The sequence below is a fragment of the Melospiza melodia genome, chromosome 13 (genome assembly GCF_035770615.1).
Source record: "Melospiza melodia melodia isolate bMelMel2 chromosome 13, bMelMel2.pri, whole genome shotgun sequence".
Classification (NCBI taxonomy): Eukaryota; Metazoa; Chordata; class Aves; order Passeriformes; family Passerellidae; genus Melospiza; species Melospiza melodia.
Window position 1 is genome coordinate 3,457,635 of NC_086206.1, and position 23,621 is coordinate 3,481,255.

Sequence of the window (23,621 nt, forward strand, 5' to 3'; positions counted from 1 at the left end):
TGTCACTTACCCCTGGTTTCCCTGGCTCACAGCAGTGTGTTGACCTGGCTCGTGCTGTCCTGCTGCCCTGCCTGTTCCTGTCACCACCCTGAAATGCAGCAGGGTCAGACCCTGTCTGTGCATGCTCTCACCTGTCCCTTCCCTTCTCTCCATTCCAAAGGGAATGTTGATTTTGGGCTTTGCTTCAAGAAAAAGAGAAGAAGCAAAAGATGCTGGAGTGCAACCTCACTAAGGCAAGACAACTGCATAGCAGGCAGTGGAGAGAGCTGTAATTGGTAAAATCTTGGGCTCTCTATGTTCTTCTGTGTTGTGGCAGTGCTGTTAGCCTTGAGCATCCTCAGGTGCAGGTGGGGCAAACTGGCAATTCCTCAGGGAGCAAAGCAGAGGTTTTGATCAATGGCAATAACTGTTGCAGCTCTGTTTTTTTGTTTTGTTTTGTTTTTGCCAGGCAGTTATGTGAAAATTTTCTGCAGTTGGTGGGCTGCCCATTTTTAATCAAAGCCATGTTTCCCAAATCTAAACACTCAATAGGAAACAGACCTGCACACCAATCAAGTGTGTTGGAGCCCATATTTGGAGCTGGTTTCAGAAATAAGCATGTAATTTTTTTGAAGTGTATGTCAGTAGCTGGTTGTCTTGCAAAGTCTCTTGGCCTGCTGTACCTGTTCCTGGCTGGAGCAGGGCTGGGCCTTGGCAGTGCAGCCCTGCAAAGCTGCAGTGGTGCAGAGCCAGTGATGCTGGAAACCCCCATGACCTGGGTGCAGACCTGGGGGGCTCAGCTCAGGGTGGGAAAAACCCTCAAGACATCTCAAAATAAAATTCATGCAAGGCATTTGGATTTCCTGCAGTTTTATTTAGAGGATGGAGAACATCTGATAAACCCAGTGCTGCCTCATGAGTGACAGTCCTGTTGAAGTCATGGGTGGCATGATGGACTTGTTTCTGACAGCTGGGACTCATCTGGAGCTGCTTTCATTACACACAGAGATCAGGCAACGAGGAAATTCACACCAGTGCTTTTCCCTGGCCGTGTTTGCCTGCCTGGCCCCTGCACCTCCCAGCCAGGGAGGGTCCCAGGTGTCCCTGCTTTGTGCTCTGTGGAAGCTCTGTGCTGTTTGCCTGGGAACCTGGTGCTGCAGCAGGTGAATGCTTGTGCCGCAGTTTGCAGGAGATTGGTGACTGTGAGCAGGGCGAGCCTGTGGGATGGGACAGGGCAGAGGTGCTCTGTGTCCTGTGACCTCTGCAGCTTGTACCAAGTCACTCCTGGGCACAGAGCTCCCAGATTGCTCTGCTGTCAGGGTGGGGTGGAGGACGAGTGGATGGGATGGAGGCTGTGTCCAGATGTGCATCGTGCATCCTCTGCTTTTCCTTTGTCATCTGCCCAGAGCAGGGGTCCTTAAAGGAACCCAGAGCTGGGGAGGATGTACAGCACAGCTCCAGGCACAGACAGGGCTGATGCACATGAACCGCAGTTGTTCCTGTTCTAGGGATCCCCCTGGCTGTTCTAGGGATCCCCCTGGTGCTGCCTGTGCTCAGTGAGGTCCTGGGGCTCTGAGAGCTCTTGCCATTTTGTTCCTTTGATTGCCTTTTTCTTTTTTTGCAGCAAAATAATAGGTCCAGCCTATTCTTATTTAATGTCTTTATTAATGAAATGTTGGCAGTCACCAGGTGCTAGACTCAGATGCAGTTTCACAAACAATTAGAAAAAAGCTTGTTTTGCTTTGTTGGAATCTCCCAGTCTTTCCACGTGTTGGTTTTGAGGCAGACCCTCCTGTGTGAGGGTGGTGGCAGTGACAGTGCTGGGGGGGTTGGCTGTTCATGGAGAGTGGGGCAGCAGCACCTGCAGCTGGTCCCTGCCAGTTCAGAGAGAGGGAAGGACTCAAATCCACAGCATTCTGTTTTGTATATGTTACTATATTCTAAAACCTTAAACTCTTGAGTTTTCTACCATGTGATGTTACACGCTCCTATTTAAACTACACACCCATAATCTTAGTTCTGTTATTCCGGTTATTTTCCTGTTATTTCTGTTGTTATTATTATTTTGGAAGCCTTCTCCATGGCCTCAGGTCAATGTAGTGTTCTCCTGGGGGTCAGTGCCTGGCAGCACAGAAAGTCTGACATTCTCAGTAGCCAGGGTTCCAGCAGCTCTGGGCTGGGGCTTTGAGCCCAGCACAGATGAGGTTTGCCCCTTGCAGGAGTTTCTGGCAGAGTGCAGATGTGGCAATTCCCTCACCAAATCCCACATTTCCTGAGAGCAGTCGGGCTGTTCCACGTGAGGTGGAATGACTGGAGTGCCAGACCATGCCTTTTTTAAAAAGCAAACCCAAGAAACCTCCCTGACAAAATGTATAAAGAGAAGGGATGGCTTGGGTTAGGCTGGAACAGCCTTGCCTGCTGTGATGGTGGCTCCTTTGGGAAAAGGCTTTCCCAGCCCCTCTTTCCCACCTGGGAGGAATCCAGGCTGGTGAGGAACCAGCCCAGAGAGAGGAGATGTACAGAGCCCGCCCCAGAGAAAACACTCTGAAGTTGTGCCAAGTGCAGACTTGCAAATCAGCTTCCTGGTGTGCCAAGTGTGTGAAGCTCTGCCTTTCCCTGCTTCCCACCCTGCTCCCACCTCCAGGGGTTTGTCTGCCTTCCCCATGGGGAGGGATGGAGCAGGGAGCAGCTCAAACCCATGTGCTGGCCTGGCCTGGCTGGACACCACATCTCACTCTGTCTCCTTGACTTCTGTAACTCACCAGAGGGAAGTAAATGAACCCACAAAACAAAACCCCTGAGCTGAAGGACAAATCCTGGACTCCTTTGTGGCAAATCACTGGGTGTTTTGCTTGGTTGGACTGGCAGAATTGGGAAACTTGGGGTTAGATTATTGTAAGGTCAGAGAAAAAGTGCATTTCAAGTCTAGGGGGAAGGACTTTGTTTAATTTTTCTGAGAAAGTGCCCCTTGAATAGTGAGCATTGATTTAGGGCTCTGTTCCCAGCTGGGTCAGTGCCTGCCTGGGCAGTTCCCAGCCCTGCCCCAGGTGTGGCTTTATCACTTGGTCCAGGGGGATGTGCACTGGCTGATCCCAATGGTCAGAGTTCCTCTCCTGCTCTCTGGGGTGGGATTGTCCCTGCTTTGGCTCCTGTTCCCTCTCAACATCCAAGTGCAAGGTCTGTGTGGGCTTCTTTAAGGACTTGTTTGCTCTGGTCCTCAAGGTTGCTGTGAACTTGGCTGTGATATTTGAAAGGAGAGAGGAAGAGATATGTGCAGTGTGTGTGGGAACATCTCTTCAGAGGGTCAGTCCCTCTGGGAGTGCCCACTGGGTGCTCACCAGTGTGCATTGGGGAGATTCTAACTTAATGTTCCCATACAACATGGAAAGGCAAGAGAGAAGTTTGATTAAAAAAACCCAAAAAAGCAGGGAGGCTGCTGGGAGTTCTGGCAGATACATGGTAATATTTGCTTAAGTTTCTGAGAAATGCATTATTTCACTTTTATTATGAAGCTTATGTCTGTATATTTGCATTCCCCTAAGTGTTTTCTGGGGTTTTGCCATTTCAAGGCAATGTCTGTTGGTCCAGAACTGCCAGCACCAGGGCTGAAAGTGCTATAAACTCACTTTGTTTTTAATTTGGGCCATTTTCATTTTGATCAGGGAACCAAATGATGGGGCACTGTGAGGGAATGTTAGGTCATGACTTCAGTTTAGCTTGTACATGTTGTAAATTAGATTGGGAGTGCAGCCACAATGCAGTAAGATGAATGAGAGTGTGCCCTTCTAAAGAGACAAGAACTGCACACCCAGGTGACAACCATGTGTAAAACATCTCCCTAAAGAGTAGAGTTAATTCCTGCTTTTAAGGAAGATCTGGGAGCTGGATGTGCTGCTGGTGCAGGCTCAGTTCTTCATGCACACTACTGTTCCCCCAAAAAATGCCAGAAAAATTGCCCAAAAGTGTCCAATTAGTCTGCAAATCAATTTCTGTTTGAATTTTTTGTACCATGCAGCTTGCAGTCTCTCACCAAGCAGTTGACTTAAGTCAACAAAGTAGGTGTTATCTCGGGGTCTGAATTAAGTCAGACTGACTCCAGGCCCAGTGGGACCACTGGGGAGCAAACAGCAGCATGTTTGTGCCCATGCTGCAGCCCAGGGCAGGGCACAAGCTTGGAAGCACCAAAAGGGGGGGAAGAAGGAGATAAGGATGTTCTGTGCAGGCTGGAAAACAGAGATCAGAACAGGTGGCAATCCACAAAAGGAGTAAAATAGTTCAGATGTTCTCTCAGAGAGCTCCAGGATCAGGTCATGAAGAAGTGGTGGCGAGTGTCGTGCAGGGGACAGAGTTTGGGGCCTGGGGACAGCCAGGGTTTCAGGGCTGAGCTGGAGGTGCTCCTGCTGCCAGCTCTGGAGGGCTGGGTGCTGGCTGGGAGCTCAGCCTGGCTGCAGAGAACAGGGAGCAGCAGCTCCTTGGCCACTCTGTGGCTGCTGGGCCAGGGGAGGACAGGAAGGGGATGAGTGTTCCTCCCTGCACAGCCATTCCTGCCAGCCTGAGTCACAGCTCCACTGCAGGATGAAAGCTGTGGTGGCTCCACCAGCTGAAAACCAATGGGGAACAACCATTTTGAGTGATCTCTGCAGGGCTGGTTTGTTTTTGTTTTTTTTTCTTTGCTTGAAGAAATGTCTCTCTGGCAGTGGTGGGAGACAAGCAGAGAAGACGCTGAAGATGTTTTGTGACTGGTACCAGAGTGAGGCACAACAATGAGGATCAACAATGATTCCTTATCTAAGAGGGACAATTGACTCCTCTGGAGGAATTATAAAATCCTTCATCTCTCAAAGGCACCAGTGGGAGAAGCAGGGGATGCACAGGCACCAGCTCTGTACTTCACTCTTAACCTTACAGAGAAAGCACAGTGGAGAGTTTCATCATTGATTTGGTAAAAGCTGCCCTTATTTTCATGGATATAATTACAGAAGAGGTTATATTCATCTGCAAACAAAGGCTCTAGTTTGCTTTTTTTCAGGCAGAAATAAATTTTAAACCCCCCAACAACTAAACTAATTCTTTTAGCTAGTTTTCAAAAGACAAGTTTTGTGGGTTGTGTTAGTTGCTTTGTTGGTTTTTTTGCAAGGAAGCATTGAGGAACCCATTTCTTGGTGAATACAGTGAAAGGAGAGATTCCAAAAGGGCTTTTGTGCAATTAAGGGAATGTTTGCATTAGGTTGTGCTGCAGTGATTTAACACATGAGAAGGAAAAATCCCAGCTGAGTGATTTACACATGGATCTCAAATGTTTTGATCAAAGGTCAGACTCAGAAATGCATTTATGCTTATTTTTAAGTCCAAAGAGAATCCAGTGGAGAGTTAAATCTCTAAGTAGGCATTTAATGTGTAAATATTCACAGGTAGCTCTTTACTTAGCCATGTCATTTTGCTTTGAGTTTAGACAGAGCCAGATTTACTTGGAAGCTGAAGTCTCCAGTACCTACAACAGGGGAGAGCATTTCTGTGGACTGAACTGAATTTGAATATTTCATATATAAATTCTGCTTTTTACTGGCCTACAGGAGTTCTCAAGTAGGTTGGGAGAAGTGAAAAGGGGTCAGGAAAACTGGCTGATTCTTCAAGGCTTGCAGTGTCCAGGTTCAGGAATGGTCCATCCTGACATGGAGGAAGTGGCAAGAGGCCTGCACGGGTGAGCAAGGGGCTCTGAAAGGGAAAGGATTTGTGTGATCTGTGAGGGATGGAGGCAGGGACAGCTGACCTGGGGAATATCCAGAGACACAACATCTGCAGCTGGCCCTGGTGAAAGACAGGGAAGTCAGGAAGTGCTTCTGCAGGTATGTGAGAGAAAGGAAGACCAGGAAAAACATGGCCAGGGGTGCTGGGCTGGCCTTCTGGGATGAAAATCTTGGGAAATCAGTGATGCTTGATCTCAGCTTTAATAAAGCTTTTGATGCTGTCACCCATAGCATCCCTCTGCACAAACTGGTGAGGTACAGGCTGTGAGAGGGACTGAAAAGTGGCTGAGCTCAGGTGGGACCAGCAGGATGAGGCTGAGCTGGAGCCAGTCACTGGTGCTGTATTGCGGTGTTCACAGGGGACCCAGGATGAGGGAAGAGACAAGAATCTTGACTCCATGTTTCAGAAGGCTGATTTATTATTTTATTATATATATTATACTAAAAGGAAATGATACATTAAACTTACTAAAAGAATAGAAGAAAGGATTTCATCAGAAGGCTTGAAAGGAGAGATAATAAAATCTTGTGACTGACCAGAGTGTGAGACAGCTGGACAGTGATTGGCCATTCATTAAAAAGAACCACATGGACCAATCCCAGATGCACCTGTTGCATTCTACAGCAGCAGATAATCATTGTTTACATTTCCTTTCTGAGGCCTCCCAGCTTCACAGGAGAAAAGGTCTTAACAAAAGGATTTTTCATAAAATTTGTCCATGACAGAGGTGCCCCTCAGCAGTCTATGTTCTGGAGTCAGCAGTGTTTGACATCTTCATTAATGATGGCACAGAGTGTCCCTCTAGCCAGGCTGTGGATTGTACCCCCATGGAGGGTACACATGGACTGATGGATGGGATGGATGTGGTGGTGCTCAGCAGGACCCTGACAGGCTGCAGACATGTGGGAATGGGAACCTCAGGAAATTCAGCCCAGGGAAAAGCCAAGTCCTGCACGTGGGGAGCCACAGCCTCACCCAGTGCTGGGAGCAGCTCTGCAGAGAGGCCCTCTGGGGTCCAGGCTGGGTGTTTGGCAAAGGAAACCTCAGCAACTGGAGCTGGGGTTCAGGCTGAACACCCTGGATCATGGGTCATGGATCAGGACCATCCTGGGTCATGGATCAGAACCATCATCTGTAGCCATGATATTTTCTGAAAAATCCTTTCCTTAGGATTTTTCCTCCTGAGAAGCTGTGAGGCCTCAGGAGCAAAATGTAAACAATGGTTATCTGCTGCTGTGGAATGCAACAGGTGCATCTGGGATTGGTCTCATGTGCTTGTTTCTAATTAATGGCCAATCACAGTCAGCTGGCTCAGACTCTCTGTCTGAGCCACAAGCTTTTGTTATCATTCCATTCTTTTTCTATTCTTAGCCAGCCTTCTGATGAAATCCTTTCTTCTATTCTTTTAGTATAGTCTTAATATAATGTATATCATAAAATAATAAATCAAACCTTCTGAAACATGGAGTCAGATCCTGGTCTCTTCCCTCTTCCTTGGACCACTGTGAACACTGTCATGATCATGGATCAGAACCACCCTGAGTGGTGGATCCTGGGCACCCTGGAGCTGCCTGCATGTCCTGGGTGCCCTGGGCTTGGTGCAGCCTGGGTGTCTGGGCACTTTGCCCTCAGCAGCTGTGTCTGAAGCAGGGGCTGGCAGTGGGGTGTGCCAGCTTTGGCTGTGGGTGTCCTGGGTGGGGGGACACTCCAGCTCCCAGCCAGTGCCTGTGGAAGGTCCCTCTGTGCACTGGGAGCCTGTGGGAGCTCAGCTCTCCTCCAGGCTTCCCAAAGGCAGCCCCTTCAGTGCCCACCTCTCAGGTGGATGCCCTGAAACCTAAAAGGGCACCAAACAACTACCAGATATTTCATAATCAGATGTGAATTACCCTTTATTGCTCTTGGCATGATCCTAGTGGGAACCCCTGCTTTAGCCCTGCCTTTGCACTGGGCTCTGCAAGGATGGGTCACAAGCAGCAGCTGAGGTGGAAATGGTTGCCTCTCTCCATTGCTTCTCTGTTTTGCTGAGTGTTTTAATTAAAACCAGACAGAGGAAAATTTCTCACAGTGTTCCCAATTTTTAGTGGTTTCACCTGCTGTTGAAAATTGCACCAAGACAGAATGGTAAAGGGATGATGCAAAGAGGAATGAATGCTTCTTTTAGTGGCTATGAATAGAGCTTCTCATATCAGTTAAGTGTTGACTTATAATTATGAAAAGATTATAGATTTCTGTTATTTTTTAGCCAGTCCTTTAACACATAAATTAACTAATATTTCATCACTTCATGTGACCTTTTAAAGTGAAGGAGGGAGGTTTGGCTGATGAAATTCATAAGATCACATTTATTTGGAGGTGTTTACTGTAACTAACAAAGTGAAAAATTACCTTTTTCTATATGCTCACTCTTTCCCTGGTTATGCAGCTCTTGAGGAGGTGATTTTTGCTGTTTTTCTAGAAAGACTTTTAAAGAATAATTATGCCAGGGAAGTTTGCTCTTCAACTGTGCTTTAGTTGTATTTTTGTAGGAGTTGCTAGAAATTGAGCCACAACTCCTTTGCTGTCTCATGACTGTGGGTGGTGGAGCTGATGAGTTTCTAAATAAGAGATGTTTGGGTGTTGGGGCGCCAGGAGTGGGAGGGAAGAGCATCCTGTGTCTTGTTCCTGCCTTGGACCGGAGTCTGGCATTGAGCTTCCAGGAAACAGAGTCCATCTTCCAAAACCCCTCCTGAAGAGAGGATGTCTGTCTGTCTGTCCTCCATGGGGATGGTGGGTAGGGTGAGCCTGCAGGAGGCACCAGGGCAATTCTGGGGGCTCCTGTGATGTGTGGCTGGGTCCTGCAGTGCTGGGTCCAGCTGCTTTGTGAGGGCAAGGCTCATGAGCAAAGAGAAATCCTTTCCCCCTCAAGCAGGAGCCACTGAGGCCAGGGGGGTTCCCTGTTTGCATCTCAGTGCCAAGGGCTCTTGCAGGAGTGTTCCCTACCAGCAGCAGCTTAGCACTCCAGCTGGGGGGCTGCAGGTTTCTCTGCAGGCTTTGGGTGCAGTGGGCAGGCTGTGAAAAGAGCAGGTGATGCCAAAACCCTGGGACAGGTGGGGGCTGCCAGGAGCTCTCCAGTGGCTTGGATGTTTGTCCCTCGGTGCCCAGGTTTGCAGGGCAGCCAGGCACTTGTGTCACTGGTCTGTCTGTGAGAACAGAAAAGGTGGGTGGCAAAAACAAGTGTGCTTTTAGACACAGTCTGCCAGCTCTGCTTTTGTCACTGGCTGGGAGAGAGCTCATAACTGAGGGCATAAGCAGGTTCAGCATGTGCTTCCTAGCTGGGTGTTGTGACCATACCCATTTCACACCTTTTTCATCAGAGAAAAATAGCACTGTGGGTTTCTTTTTTTTTCTTTTTTTTTTTTTTTTTTTTTTTTTTCCCCAATTTCTGCCCTTTTATACCCACTTTGCTCCTGTTTCATATCAAGATAACAGTCTAGGTCAAAGTAAGGGAGAGGGATGGTCCTGGGTGTAATATCTGTGCATTTCTGAATCATTCTTTGATACTGTTTGGATGTGGTTCAAGTGTGTGTTCACATTTGTGTTGAATTAGCCAGACAGACACACACCCTGGACTGTTACCTGATCCAGGACTGACAATACTTGATGCAGCAAAAAGTCAAAGCAGGCCAGACCTGAAGATACCTGACCTAGCAGAGATCCCACTAAGGTGAAGTTAACTATCAGTACTTTACACTGTGTGGCATCTTTATCTCTGGCACTAAGGGTTGTAAAGCTGGATTTATTCGGGTGCTGGATTTATTCGGGTGCTGGATTTACTGAGGTGCTGGAATGTGGCCTCCTGTGCTGCTGCCTGTGTCAGTGGAAGGTTCAGTGTCAGTCAGAGGGAGAGCTGTCCACTCCTGCAGCTCTGGGTGGTGCTGGCTCCAGTCCCTGAAGGTGAGAATGGAGCTCAGGCCCTCCCATGGTTATGGGAAGCTCAGAGTTGCCCCTTTGCAGGAATCACTGCAGACAGGAGTCTGACAAAAGCCTGGACAGCCCCGTGCCCACCTTGGGTCAGCCTTGGAGAGCAGCTGAGCACATGGGCAGTATGTTGATTTTCTAACTTTTACTTTTCCCCCCCAGCTGAATTCACAGGCAGGAAATGAGCCCACATCTACAGCATTTAGTGCTGCTGTTTCCCAAAGGTAGAGGAGGCAAAATTAGAATATCCTGTTTACATGTCATTCAAGCTGTGTTTGAGCAGCTGTCCCAAGGGTTTTCAGCTTGCTGGATCAGGACAGGCTTCTCTTACAGTCTGAGCATCTTCCTGTGTGAGTGGAGAGTGTGGCTGTCTGCACTGGGCACCTCCCTGGCCAGCCCCACAGCTCAGAGGGGACAGCTCCTCACTGTCACCAGGCTGGGGAAGCTGAGGCTCACCAGGTCTTTCAGGACTGAAGATGGGAGAAACCTGTGAAAAATTACTTTCTGAAATGGTTGTTCCTGTACCTTACAAGAAGGTACATTCCTCCTCCTGATGTTCTCAAAGCATCCTTGAGTCACTGGACTTGAAATGTCTGAGAAAAAAAATGGTTCAGAGGGCTGAGGTGGCAGATTCTTAAGTCACTTCCAGCTTTTCTTAAGTGAATAGTTCAGTCTTTCTCACTATTACCTTGGTATAATACCTACCTATAGCATGTTTGTGTTTGAGCAAACCTATTTATGCTTCTGGGAATGCTGAAGGGCCTCCCTGGGGCAGGGGTGACCTGTGAGAGGTGTCAGCACCTATGTGGGATGGGTGCTGGCCCTGGGGGCTGGGAGCTGCTGGGTTTGTAGCGTGGTGGTGATGTAATTCCTGCCTTTTCCAGGCTGTCATGCTCCTGCTGGAAACAGACAGTTATCTAAGAAAATAGCAGAGTGCACCTGGAAACTTTTAGACCAGACTCCTTGTTTAATCATGAGCCCATTTGGAATAGGAAGGCAGCTGTAATAAATGACCTTTTTCTGCCATGTATTCCAGTGGTGACTCATCTGCAGTGTCGGGGAATGCAATGAACAGTCTCCAGGCTGCTCTGGGAGCTGAGCTCTGACACCTCTGCAGTTCAGGGTGTTTGGGCTGCATCCTCCCTGCTTGCAGTATCACTCTTCTTACCTGCTTGCACAGGTTTCTGTAAGCTGAAGTATTTAAATTGATTCTGTCTTTTCCATGTCATCTCAGAAGGTTTTTTGTCAGAAGACCACAGAGGTGTCAGTGACACATTTAATATAGAAAAGACCCAAGACAGAAACTAAAGGTGACTTAGAACATCAAAACTGGAAAAGGGGGCTGGTGCAGTTGGTTTTGTGACTGGTTCTGTACTGTGAACACTGTCACTTACACAGAAAAAATCTGCAATATGTAGATAAATGTACTATTACAGGAAGGAAAGACAATGGCCATATGAGCTCTAAATATTTAGTTTATTGTTTATTTGCTGTAATAAAACTGTCTCAACATCTGTAAACCTGTCACTGGAAAATAAAACTTAATAAAAGCTTAAATAAAACATAAAAGATCTACAGTCTGACCTTGCGTTGTGCCAAAGTCTGAGGTAATGGCATGGGCAAGCATCTCACTCACCCCAGAGCTCAGGTGATTCCAGCTGGTTTAACCAGCAACTGGTATAAATTGCAGTATCCATGATAATTAAAAACCAAGTACAAATTTTTTGGAAAATCTCTTCCATCCCCCTCTGGGAAGTGCCACTTCTTCTGTTGCCCGTAGTATTGGGATGTGCAGGGTGAAGGTCTGCCCCTTCCTTGTCAGTGTGAGTGTAGAGCTGGGCTGGATGACCCTGGTGCTTCTCACCAGCTCCCTAACAGGGATTTGCCCAGGAGCACTGTGGAACTTTGGCTGGTGGTATTTGATGAGTCTGGAGTGCTGCAGGAGCCTGGCTCAGTTCTGCTGGCTCTGGGTGGCTGTGCTGCTTGTCCTCCTCTGCCAGCAGCTGGACCAGCTCCAAATTTTGGCCGTAGCCTCTCCTCCTCTGCTTGTACTACACTGCTAGAAATTCAACACTCCTCAGCTGGCTGTGTTATAAATGTGATTACACTCACTGTGCTCTAGGCAGAGTAAGTGTGGTTGGAGCTGGAGGGCCTTGCTGGCTGTAGGAGGGCTCATGTCCACAGCAGGACACACAGGTGCTCAGCGCTGGAGGGGCAGTAGGACAGGACAGTCTGATTTACAGGCTTTCCCTCCAAGTTATTCATTCCCAGTGGTGTCCTCCCCAGCTGTATGTCTCCTTGCTTTGACTATCCCAGTCATCACAAGGTACTTTTAGAAGCAGGATTTTTTTTTTCCGTCTTTATTTTTGCTTTGGTGCTGAAGTTATTTGCAGGTCCCCTTGTGCTGTGATTATTAGTGTGAGCCTTGAGCATTCAGCTGAGCTCTGAATCCCAGACAAAGGCACCCAAAGTTGCACAGCCCATGGAGCAGCCAGGGCAACTCCTCTGTCTTCTGCTTCAGTGCCCCAGTGGCAAAAGATTTTTCTATAAATGCCAGATAAGGAGTGTGAATTACCCTGGAACTGCCATGCACTGAATGCAGCCAGAGCAAGGAATGAGTATTTTAAAGCAAGCAGAGTGTAACTGTGAGGGGTGGGTATGGATGGGCCTGCTCGGCCTTGTGCCCAGGGCTGGGCCTGCAGACACTGGCAGTCATTTCGTGCCTCAGAGCAGTAATTTCACATTCTCTGTGAAGCAGTTTCACATTCTGTATGAAGCAATAAGCATTTGCTGTGCTGGCTTTGGCCTTTCCCTGTGTGATGGGTGACTGGACTTCAGCAGCAAATCCCCTCTGGTTTGCAGCAGTTGCTCCTCATGGCTGAGAGCGGCTGCCATGGCCTCTCTCCCTGCACTGCCAGCCTGGAGCTGCCTTCACCCACCAGCACAGACATGCCCTGGCCTCAGAGCTGCTGAAACAGGGAGGGTGGCATTTGTGAATTGTTTCTGTGGCCCTCTGTGCTCCCAAACACTTGCCCATCACCTCACCCTGCGTGTGAAACTCCAGCAGGGTTAAGGACAGAGCAGGACAGGCAGCACCCATGGCTGCTCTCAGGGTGAGCTGAGTCCTGCTGGCTGTGCTCATCCCTCACTCATCCCTCAGGCAGGTAGGGCTTGGCTCCTGTGCTCTGAGCAGCACTGTCACTCCTGGAACTGCTCCCAGTGCTTCCTTTGTGGCCATGACCTCTCCCAGCAGCTTTGTCCCACACAAGCCTTGTTAAGCAACAGGCAGAGTGGAGGTGATAAAAGGTTTTCCAGAACCCAGAACTTTGCTTCTGCAAAACTTCCAGTGAATGAGAACTTTGCTGCACTTGTAACCAAACATAAATTATTTCAAATTTTGATTTTTCTGAGTGAAGTTCTACACGTTCATCCCTCCTGTGTATTGATTGAGTAAGGCCTCCTGTAGCAGGCAGGCACTGAAGTGATGGAGATCTTTTTAAGTCAGCAGATGCATATCTCAAGGGCCTAAACAGTTTGTTTGTTATTCCTTGAGGACGAAAGTAAGGTTGGTGGCAATCTCAACAAGGTTTAACAGTGACAACCAGAAGTTTCGCAGTCCACAGGCTGCTTCTTGCCTTGCTTTGCTTAAGCTGTGATTTGTGTTAGGTTGTTCCTCCAGTGTGGTGCCCTCCAGCACAGTCACTGCAGGGAGCACAGGGGGATTCCAGCCTGGAGCTGGAGTCCCAACACAGTGGGGCTGTGTTGCTGGATGGGGTCAGCTCCTCATGGCTCTTGGGGGGTGTGCATGGGCTGGGGCTTGGCAGGAGAGCCTAGAGCATTTCTCACTTTTCTTAGCCTGTCATTTTCAACCTTAATTCAAGCTGTGGTGTGCCCTGCTCTTCCTGGGGCAGAGGCAGTGCTGGTAGCTCAGCCAGGCAGGCCCTCCATCACTCCTAGCACAGGGTGTTGCTGCTGAGCGTGTCCAGGTATTTATTTATAACTTGTGTGTACCAGATTTCACGTTAGATACTGAATCCTTGTAAGGACTGTAATCCATCTGTAGGTTTCTGGCAGGCAGCAGATGAAAGCCCTGCAGTGAGAGCTGCCCACGTTTGGAGGCTGGGCGGGTTCCCTGGCTCCTCCCTGGCTCTGCCCCTGCAGGTGCCTCGTGTCTCCTCCCTGTGCCTGCCTGGGGGTGACGTGTGTGTTGGAAGATCCCTCCTCCCGTGGTTCTTGGAAGGAAAGGAGCATTTTTCTCCCCTGAAGTCACCTCTTGGATCCAAGCTGCCCCGGAGCTCAGCAGGTGCTGCAGCAGCAGGGGCAGAACTGCCTGGGCTGGGGCTGCTCTGGGGCTGCCCTGCTCACCTGGCTCATCAGCAGGGCACATCTCACAAGAGAGCAGCACCTGTGTGGGATCAAGGCTGGGAGCATCTCCCCTGGCACCTGCAGGTGTCTGACACAGCCCCTCACAGCCCTCTGCTCTTGCAGCTCTTGCTGCACTTCGGCTTCTGGTTTGCAGCTGAGGCTTCCCTCCTTGTTTGTTCTCCCTTCTCCATGGCAGTGGGTATCCATCTCCCTGCCCCTGTGCCATGGATGGGCTGCAGGTGTGCAGAATCTTGTGTGGGGCTTGTGTAGAGATGGTTTTCCTGTCTGAGAGAAGAAAAGGGGATTTTGCAGTGGCCCAGCATGATGCTCATCCACCCTTTTCCCAGAACTGCAGAGGCAGGGAGGGAGTCATCTGTGCCATGTGTTAGTTGTTAATTTTAGCTTTACCATAACTCTTGATGACAGGGCTTGGTTGTTTCCTGCTGTAGGCAGCATGTAGCAGTGATCCTGAGATATGGTGGGGCTGCAGAGCAGTGAGGCTGCAGCTCATCCCTGGGCTCTGGGGCTCAGGCTGTGCATGCTCCCACAGCTGCTGCCTGCTGCAGCTCAGGGGCCACGTGGTGCCACTTCTCTTGCATTTGTGCTAAACCTTTCAGGTTATAAAAGGATGGCTTCAGGCACAGGCTGAATTCCACCTGTGTCTGAGATCAAAGGTGGTTAATGGCATTTATCAGGTTTTTTCCCTAATTCTGTCTGCCTGGTGAAGTGTGTATAAAGTAGCAGCCTGTGCTGGCATGGCCAAAAGAGCATTAGCAGATCTGATGTACAGGTCCCAAACTGAAGTTCTTGGAATTCACAGGCTGCTGCACGGAACTCTTACAAGTACCAGCAGGCTGAAAAATAGGTTGTTGCTGATACCTTTGTAATTCTAAAGCATTGCATTTGGTCTCAGGTCCCTGAGCACACCAGAAGGTGCCAGTGTGATCTGCTGTGCTGGGTGAGCTCCCAGGAGCTGTGCCTGTGCTGCCATGCAGGGCTGCAGGCTTGCCTGCCCCCTGTCCAGAGGTGATGTTCTCTCTGATGTGCTCCAGCTCAGCCAAGTGCATGGTTGAAGATGTGGGGAGCCCTGGCCATGTGCTGGAGTGCAGCAGGGAGGCTCTGAGAGCTCCTTCTCTTCCCAGTACCATTTTGTTGGTGGTCCTTTGCTGTGCCCCACAGAGTGTTTGTTCAGTCTCTGTTCTCTGGTTCAGTGCTCTGTGAGGGTGTGAACCTCTCTCCACCCCAGCCAGGCTGCTGTGACTCTGCTCCTGCCTCAGCCAACCTTCATGGCAACTTCGAGTAAATGCAACACCTTGCAATGCATTTTTCTGGGTAGAGACACCAGACCTGTAGGAGAGCTGATGACCTGTGCAGAAACAAAGCAGCTGCTGTGTTGAAGATCTGGGTACAGCTGACTGCTCAGAATTGAGCTGTCAGGAGGGGCAAGGAATTGTATAAGGGCAGAAGTTGCTCTGAAGTCATGTCAAGGGAAGTGTCAGAAACCAGACATGGTTGCTCTGCAACAGAACATTCTTCATAGGTGGTTTAACAAGCCTTGGAATTGAATCTGGGGAGGGGGAAAAGTGATGTAGCTGTTATGTCAGGGCTTCACAAGCCCACAGTGTGCAGTCTGGGCTGGGACTGGTGGAAAAGCAGAGCTGAGCAGCCATGTAATCAGGGCTTCTCCTTGGCAGCCATGAGCTCACACTAAACTCACACTGCAGCTGCATATATATTTTCCAAAATACCCTTTTGGAATTTTACATGCACTTTTTTAGTATGCTAATCATCTCTGTGGTCATTCCTTCCTGGAGTTAATGACTGCTCTCTTGGAGAAAACAAGTTAACAAACTGACAGCTGCTCCTAACTAATCACTTGCTTGGGGAGGCCAGTGCGAGTTTAGCATCCACAATAAATCCTTCTCTTGCTTCTGATGGCTCAGTGCAGCAATGTCAGAGAAATGAGGTAATAACTGCATTTATCAAAGCAGTTTGGACTGTAGTAGATTTGTGCACAAGGGCCCAGAGACAGAATTGCCACAGTTACAGACTGTGGGTTCCTGCTCTGCTTTGAAAAGCTTTAAGCTTAGATGGGAAAACATGGTTGGGTTGGTATAACCTGCCAGGCAGCCACATCATCAACAGCTGCCAGGGCTGGCCCCAAAGATAGGCAAGGAGTGCCCAGGGAGCTGGGGGGCTCTGAAGGGGCTTCCCCTGTCCCCAGAGCCAAGAGTGAACCGAGACTTGGAGCAGGGTGTGGTGCTGAGGTGGCACCAGCTTGGCCCAGGTGTGACCCTGGGGCTGTGCAGCCCCTTCTAGGCCAGTTCCTGCAGAGCCTGGGGTGTGCTGGGGCTGTGCAGCCCCTTCTAGGCCAGTTCCTGCAGAGCCTGGGGTGTGCTGGGGCTGTGCAGCCCCTCCTGGACAGGTCCTGCAGAGCCTGGGGTGTGCTGGGGCTGTGCAGCCCCTCCTGGGCAGGTCCTGCAGGGCCTGGGATGTGCTGGGGCTGTGCAGCCCCTCCTGGGCCAGTCCCTGCAGAGCCTGGGATGTGCTGGGGCTGTGCAGCCCCTCCTGGACAGGTCCTGCAGGGCCTGGGATGTGCTGGGGCTGTGCAGCCCCTCCTGGACAGGTCCTGCACAGCCTGGGATGTGCTGGAGCAGAGAGCAGGGCCAGGGCTGGGATGTGCTGGGATAGAGAGCCCATTCCTCACTTCTGGGCTCTCTGCTGCTGCCCAGAGTGAGGAATTCCTGCAGCTGCTGGCTCACAGGACACCTCTGCCAGGCACAGTGTCCACAGTACCCATCTCTGATCAGTTAACCTTTAACTCATGGCAAATAGAGGATGTTGTCCATAACATTTGGTTACAAATAAATGAATAGACTTGGCAGCTGTGGGTAAGGCAACAAATGTTCTGAAATTTCCATTTCTTGTGTCAGGGCTGAGCTTACCCAAGGACTGGCATTTTCTTAACAAGTTTGCAGAAAACTGATGGATCTGGATGGCAGCTAGTTTGTCTCACTAGGTTTAGCTTGGGTAGCTGTTAATCTTAAAGTTATAGTTTTTGTTTCTCTAAATTCTGAGATAATTTTTACGATTTAAGAAAATATTAATGGATTTATTGAATTTTGAATTTTATAATTTCATTTGACAAATAGTCTAAAATGGCAACATTGTGCCAGAATGTTGAGCTAGATAAATGAAAACTAATCTCCCTTCAAGGCATGAAATGAGGGAGTTAAAGGTATAAACACAAATAAACCCTGTGATTTAATGAATGGTCTTTCCATTTCAGTATAGGAATTTGTAGTACAGGAAAACTGCTTTTTTTAAACTTGCCAGTATCCCAATTAATCTGATCCCACTCCACAGCTCACACTGATGGCTGTGTTGATGTTGCTGAACTGTTGAAGCAGTTCAGTTTTGGAAAGGGTGTCTTGCACTGGGCTGGCACAGCCAGGTTGAGGTGCTGGGGGGCTCTGTGAGAAGCTGCCAGAAGCTTCCCCTGTGTCCAGCAGAGCCAATTCCAGAGGCTCCAGGACAGACCCGGCCCTGGCCCAGGCTGGGCCCCTCAGTGACAGCAGCAGCACCTCTGGGGACACTTGGGAAGGGGAGGAAATGCCCTGGAGCTGCAGCTGGTGAGAGCAGGGAGGGTGTGTGAGAGGAGCAGCTCTGCAGAGCCCAGGGCAGGGCAGGAGGGGCAGGAGCTGCTCCAGGGGCTGGAGCTGAGACCCCCGAGCCCGGGGGCAGCCAGGGAGAGGCAGCTGAGACCCCCAGCCCTGGGCTCAGCAGGGACCTGAGATCATCCCCTGGAGCCCTGGGGAACAGCAGGGACCTGAGATCATCCCCTGCAGAACAGCATGGAGCAGAGATCATCCCCTGCAGAACAGCATGGAGCAGAGATCATCCCCTGCAGAACAGCATGGAGCAGAGATCATCCCCTGCAGAACAGCATGGAGCAGAGATCATCCCCTGCTGAACAGCATGGAGCAGAGATCATCCCCTGCAGAACAGCATGGAGCAGAGATCATCCCCTGCAGCCCTGGGGAACAGCAGGGACCTGAGATCATCCCCTGCAGAACAGCGTGGAGCAGAAATCATCCCCTGCAGCCCTGGGGAACAGCATGGAGCAGAGATCATCCCCTGCAGCCCTGGGCACCCCATGGATCACAGATCTCCCTGCAGGCCCCACACAGAATCAGGAGGTGCCTGCAGGAGGCTCTGACCCCGGGAACCCCACACTGGAGCAGCTCCTGGCAGCACCTGGGGAGAGAGGAGCCCAAGCTGGAACAGCTCTGCTGGCAGGAGCTGTGAGCCCACAGGAGAGCTGGGCTGGAGCAGCTCCTGAAGGACCAGGCTGGAGCAGCTCCTGAAGGACCAGGCTGGAGCAGCTCCTGAAGGGCTGCAGCATGTGGAAGCTCTCAGCCTGCAGAAGTTCATGGAAGGATGTCTCCCAGGAGAAGAGAGGGATGCCTGTTCATGATATGCTGATCATCCCTCACAGAACTTGCATTTTTATTTTCATGTACTTACACAGTATGTGCCCAGCAGGGGAGAATTCTGGAAGATAAAAGCCTGGTTCTGTAGTTCTGCAGTTCCTAGGTTCTTAGGTGTATTTGCAGTTTTGTGGGTGCCAATAATTAATGCCAAGCTTGTGCCGGCACTTGTAGAAATAGAACAACATAGCAGTTTCTTTAGAGTTGTTTGAAGCAAAAAAATCTTTGTTCTTATTTTCTACTGCAGTATTTAAAAAATATCACCAGCCTTGTCTTGAGGGACTATCCTGCTAGGATTGAATAGAGACCTGTGGACATCTCTGTAGTCTCAGTTGTGTGACAGGAGGACATGGATTCCCCAGAGTTTAAGTTCTTCTTCAAATGGATACAAAACCAAAGTGATCCTTGAATAATTCCCTTCCTTGGTTTGAATTTAGAGGGGTTATGCATAGGTAGGAATAAATGCACAGGCAAAAGACTCTCAAAAACAAAAACCCAAAACCATTGAGGAAATAGCTTTAAATATTCCCCAACCCCCTCCTTTGCAAAGCTGACTGAAATCATGACCTTCCCTGTGAGTTGGCCATGTGTAGAGCTGACCTCTGTCTCCTGGTGCTTTGGCCTCCTGAGGACTCCATGGAAGCATCCCTGGCATCCCCCAGGAGCAGGGGTGGGCACTAAAGGTGAATTTCTGAGCCCACTGCAGCACAGCCTGGATTTCTGCCCTGGGACCAGAAGGAAGGCAGAGGCTTTGCTGCTGGGGTGTAAGGTGCCAGGGTGTGCTGATGAGGTTACATCCTCTGCTCACAGGGAATGAAACAATTCCTAGATGTGACTGACAGGTCCATTCTCCCAGTGGCTTTCACTGCTGTGCTTGGTGTTGTGTTTGTGGAGAGGGCCAAGGAGAAATCCTCTGGGCTTGGGCTGAATTGTTGTTTTATCAGTGGTTGTTGAATGTCGTGTGGAGGAGCACTTTGTTGTGAAGGTCTCACTGAATTATTTCTTGGCCTGGCAGAGTTGTTTGCAGAGAGTGTGTGGATTTCTCTGTCCTTTCTGGCTGCACCTGCCCCCTCTGGGTTTCTGTCTGCAGCCAGCCTCAGTCTCCCTGAATTGAAACACCAGCAGAGGCTTGGCCCCCCCTTCATTTTGGGTTGATTTCCATGCATTTGTTTCCCTGCAGCCGCCTGCTGCTCTCTTGGGCACTTGAATCTATTCAGGGTGAGGAGCTCATTGATTCAGGGTATCAATGGTGGGGGTCTCCTGAGTGTTGTGAATCAACAGCCTGGAGCTGCTCTTAGGAGCTGTGGAGGATTTTAACTCTGATTCTCTTTCTGCTTTGTAGGTATTTGTATAAAATGTGGAAAAGGTGTGTATGGAGCGAGCCAGGCTTGCCAAGCAATGGGCAACCTCTATCATACCAACTGCTTCACCTGCTGCTCCTGTGGTAAGTGACATCTGCTGTGCCCTTCTTCTGTGCCTTCCTGTAGAGCCAAAAGTGAGACCTCATCCTGCCTGCTTCCCCAGGCACAATTCCCACACCAGGCTCCAGCTTCTAAAGTTGGTTTTTATTTGCCATCTGTAAGTGCTCAGTGGTGTTTTTCTAAGCAGCAGCCCAGAAAAGTAGTGTTTGGTTGTTTGAAGGGCTGCATTTACAAAATGGCTTCAACCTGGCTGTTAGAAGCACTATGTGCTTTAAATCACTTGTGTTTATGGAACTGTAATGTGCATGTATCATTTTTATAGAAAAAAAAAGGTAATTTTGTTTGGCCAAAACCATATTTTTGTCACTTTCTATTTGCAAATGCAAGTCTAGTCAGGCATGTGTATTTGTCATTTTCTGTGTAGGCACTGTGCTAAAAAATTGTTCACTTGTGGTTGAATGTGACATGAACAAATAGAATCTGTGTGTTGAAATGTCTTATGCTATTACAAGATTTTATTTTTGTGGGAGAAAACTAGATGATAGATCACTGTTTCCTCCTTGCTGTTCTCAGGACCTTTTTAGGTTTCCCTTTTAATCTGAAAGAGATGTTTCTGTGTGTGATTTGGGGAAATCCTGGCTTTGCCAGGGGAAATGGAAAATTCAGGGCAGCATTTTCAGAAGTTTGCCTTAAATCAGGCATTGTGAACTTAAGTTGGAGACTTCCTCAGTGTCTTGTCTGCAACTGCTGAGAGCTCACAAATTCCCACCAAGCTCAAGGGAAGTGTGAGAGCTCAATTTTCAGGAATCAGGTGATTTTTCTTGTTTTATGCACTCATCTAGTGAGGTTCTTTATATATGAAAATATTTGCCTGGATATTGACGATCTTGTTATGATACAGATACACAGTAAAAGATTTATTCTGAGCAGAATGTGCTGAACACAGATTGTTTCTATAAAGGATTAATTAAGGATTAGAAAAAGGGTAAAATATTATTGGCATAGAACCAAATCAGTTGATAATCAGAAGAATATTGTAAAGTTCACTTCTGACAGGAGCAGTGTTTTCTTTTCTCCTGAGATTTGTACTGATAAATATTGGTTTAAAGCAACCTTCAACCTGAATGTAGATTTTAGTGACTTTTCTAAATGACCCTGGACCATTACCAGCTGCAGGGCTGAACTCATCTCAGCCCCTCAGGGATTGCTGATGACTTTGCTCAGGTCTGACAGTGAGTTAGCTGTTTTCCTGGCTCCCAAAATGAGCAGCATCCTGCTTAGCAGAGGATTACAAAATAGGATATCAGATAATGTCTGTCCACAGCATTAACCTAACCTAATTGCATGGGTGAATTCCAGCTTCCTCTCTGGGGCAGAAATGTTGGTTTTAAGTACTCAGACTGCATGTTTGCCACCATGGGGTTCTGTGTGCAGGTCACCGTTCCTGACAAAAATGTGTAAGGGACAAGAAGTGTATTTTAACAGCAAAATACAAACACAACTCAATTATTTAAGCACATAACAAGCTGTTCTGACTGTTGTGGAGAGGTGTGTGTGGCCAGTGCTCACCTACCACGGGGCAGCTTGAGACATGTCCACCTGAGGCATTGCCTGCCCCACCCCTGGCTCCCTGGAATTTGGTGATTCAGGCGCTTCCCGTGAGTCAGCCCAGCACAGGAGATGCTCCAGGTTGTCTTTGAGCCTCTCACTGTGCTGCTCTGGGCTGGAGGCCCCACCAGGACAGTTCACCAGTGGAAGGGCTTGGATGGAATGATTGCAGCCTCTGGCACAGCCCCTTTGGCAGGGAGAGTTTGGGCACTGGAGAGGGGCTCAGGCAGCTGAAACACCTGAGCAGAGCTCAGCTCAAGGGGGAGTCCAGAGCAGAGCTTTTCCTCTCAGCTCTGAGCTGGGATCACCATGAGCCAGCTGGGAGCAGGGTGCTGCATTAACTCTTTCATTTCTCACTGTGTTTTGGGCTGTGCAACCCATGGAAAGCCCAGAGTGGTTCTGTACAGTGCCTGTAGAGCCAGACCTGGGAGCAGGGTGTGCAGGTCCTGTCTGTGAGACCTGCACCCTGAGAATGGGGCTGAAAGGGCTTTGCAGGGGCTCAGGGGCAAAACCAAATGGAGACTTGTCACAGGACTGCACTTCATGACCAGGGAGTTCATTTGGTGACATTGCTGGGACCTGTGTGAGAATCCTGAGCTGTAGGTTTGGTGCCCACCTTTGGGTGGGTGAGAGTAACCAGAGAGGGCCCAGAAGAACTGAAATAGATGATCAAAGACTGGAGGAAAGCTAATCATGAGAGCTCAGTGTATTTTGGGTATCTGAAATTGTGGGAGGGTCATGTGGCTGGAGCTTGTAAGGGCATGAACCATAAAACAGCATTAGAAAGTTGTCTCATATGTACAAGACAAACACAAGAAAAATCTTTCCTGGAGGCTGAAATTACACAATTCAAATAGGAAATCAAAGACAGTTTTTCTGCAATGAAGATGATTAACTGCTGGAACAAAACAGCAAGAGAAGTGGCAGATTCTCTATTCTTTTTTGTTTTCAAATTAAGACCAAATGTCCCTTTGGAGAATGTTTTAAGTTGAGCCAAGCTTTAGGTAATTGGGTGGTCATTAATGATCTTTTTTAGGTGAGGGGTCACAGCACCCACTGCTGCTCCTTCTGAGCCTTTGACAGCAGAGTAGAGAAGCCCATGGGTTCTCTCTGCCTGAACCTGTGTCCATGCTGTAGTTCTGTGTGTGTTTATGTGGTGGTTGGCCCTGGCTGGACTCCAGGTGCCCACCAAAGCCACCCTGTCCCTGCCCTCCTCAGCTGGATGGGGAGAGGAGAGATAAGGAAAGGCAGTGAGTCAGGATAAGGGCAGGGAGAGCTCCAAAAAATCTATTAACAACCAAATCAGAGTAGGATAATGGCAAATAAAAACTAAATCTTAAACCAGCTTCTCCTCAGCCCTCCTTTCTCCCTGGGTTTAACTTTACTCCCAGTTTCTCCACTGTGCCCTGAGTGGTGCAGGGGGATGGGGAATGGGGGCTGTGCTCAGCTCATCCCAGGCTGTCTCTGCTGCTCCTCCCTCCTCAGGGCAAGGGCTCCTCACATCTTCCTGTGCTGCAGTGTGGGGTCCCTCCCACAGGGGACAGTGAGCTCCTGGAGCTTCTGCAGCCTGAGAGCTTCCATGGGTGCAGCCAGTCCTTCAGGAGCTGCTCCAGCCTGGTCCTTCAGGAGCTGCTCCAGCCTGGTCCTTCAGGAGCTGCTCCAGCCTGGTCCTTCAGGAGCTGCTCCAGCCTGGTCCTTCAGGAGCTGCTCCAGCCTGGTCCTTCAGGAGCTGCTCCAGCCTGGTCCCTCAGGAGCTGCTCCAGCCTGGTCCTTCAGGAGCTGCTCCAGCCCAGCTCTCCTGTGGGCTCACAGCTCCTGCCAGCAGAGCTGTTCCAGCTTGGGCTCCTCTCCCCACAGGTGCTGCCAGGAGCTGCTCCAGTGTGGGGTTCCCGGGGTCAGAGCCTCCTGCAGGCACCTCCTGATTCTGTGTGGGGCCTGCAGGGAGATCTGTGATCCATGGGGTGCCCAGGGCTGCAGGGGATGATCTCTGCTCCATGCTGTTCCCCAGGGCTCCAGGGGATGATCTCAGGTCCCTGCTGTTCCCCAGGGCTGC

General features: G+C 49.4%; 1 protein-coding gene across 2 annotated transcripts in view; it reads left to right on the forward strand.

Moving 5' to 3' along the window:
• Positions 1 to 23,621, forward strand: part of WTIP (WT1 interacting protein) — an 88,610-nt gene that overhangs the window by 9,787 nt on the left and 55,202 nt on the right. For both annotated transcript variants that reach the window (XM_063167629.1, XM_063167630.1), the window contains exon 2: positions 19,882 to 19,983. In XM_063167629.1, the coding sequence (XP_063023699.1) occupies positions 19,882 to 19,983 (102 nt within the window). The remainder of the gene's footprint in view (positions 1 to 19,881; positions 19,984 to 23,621) is intronic.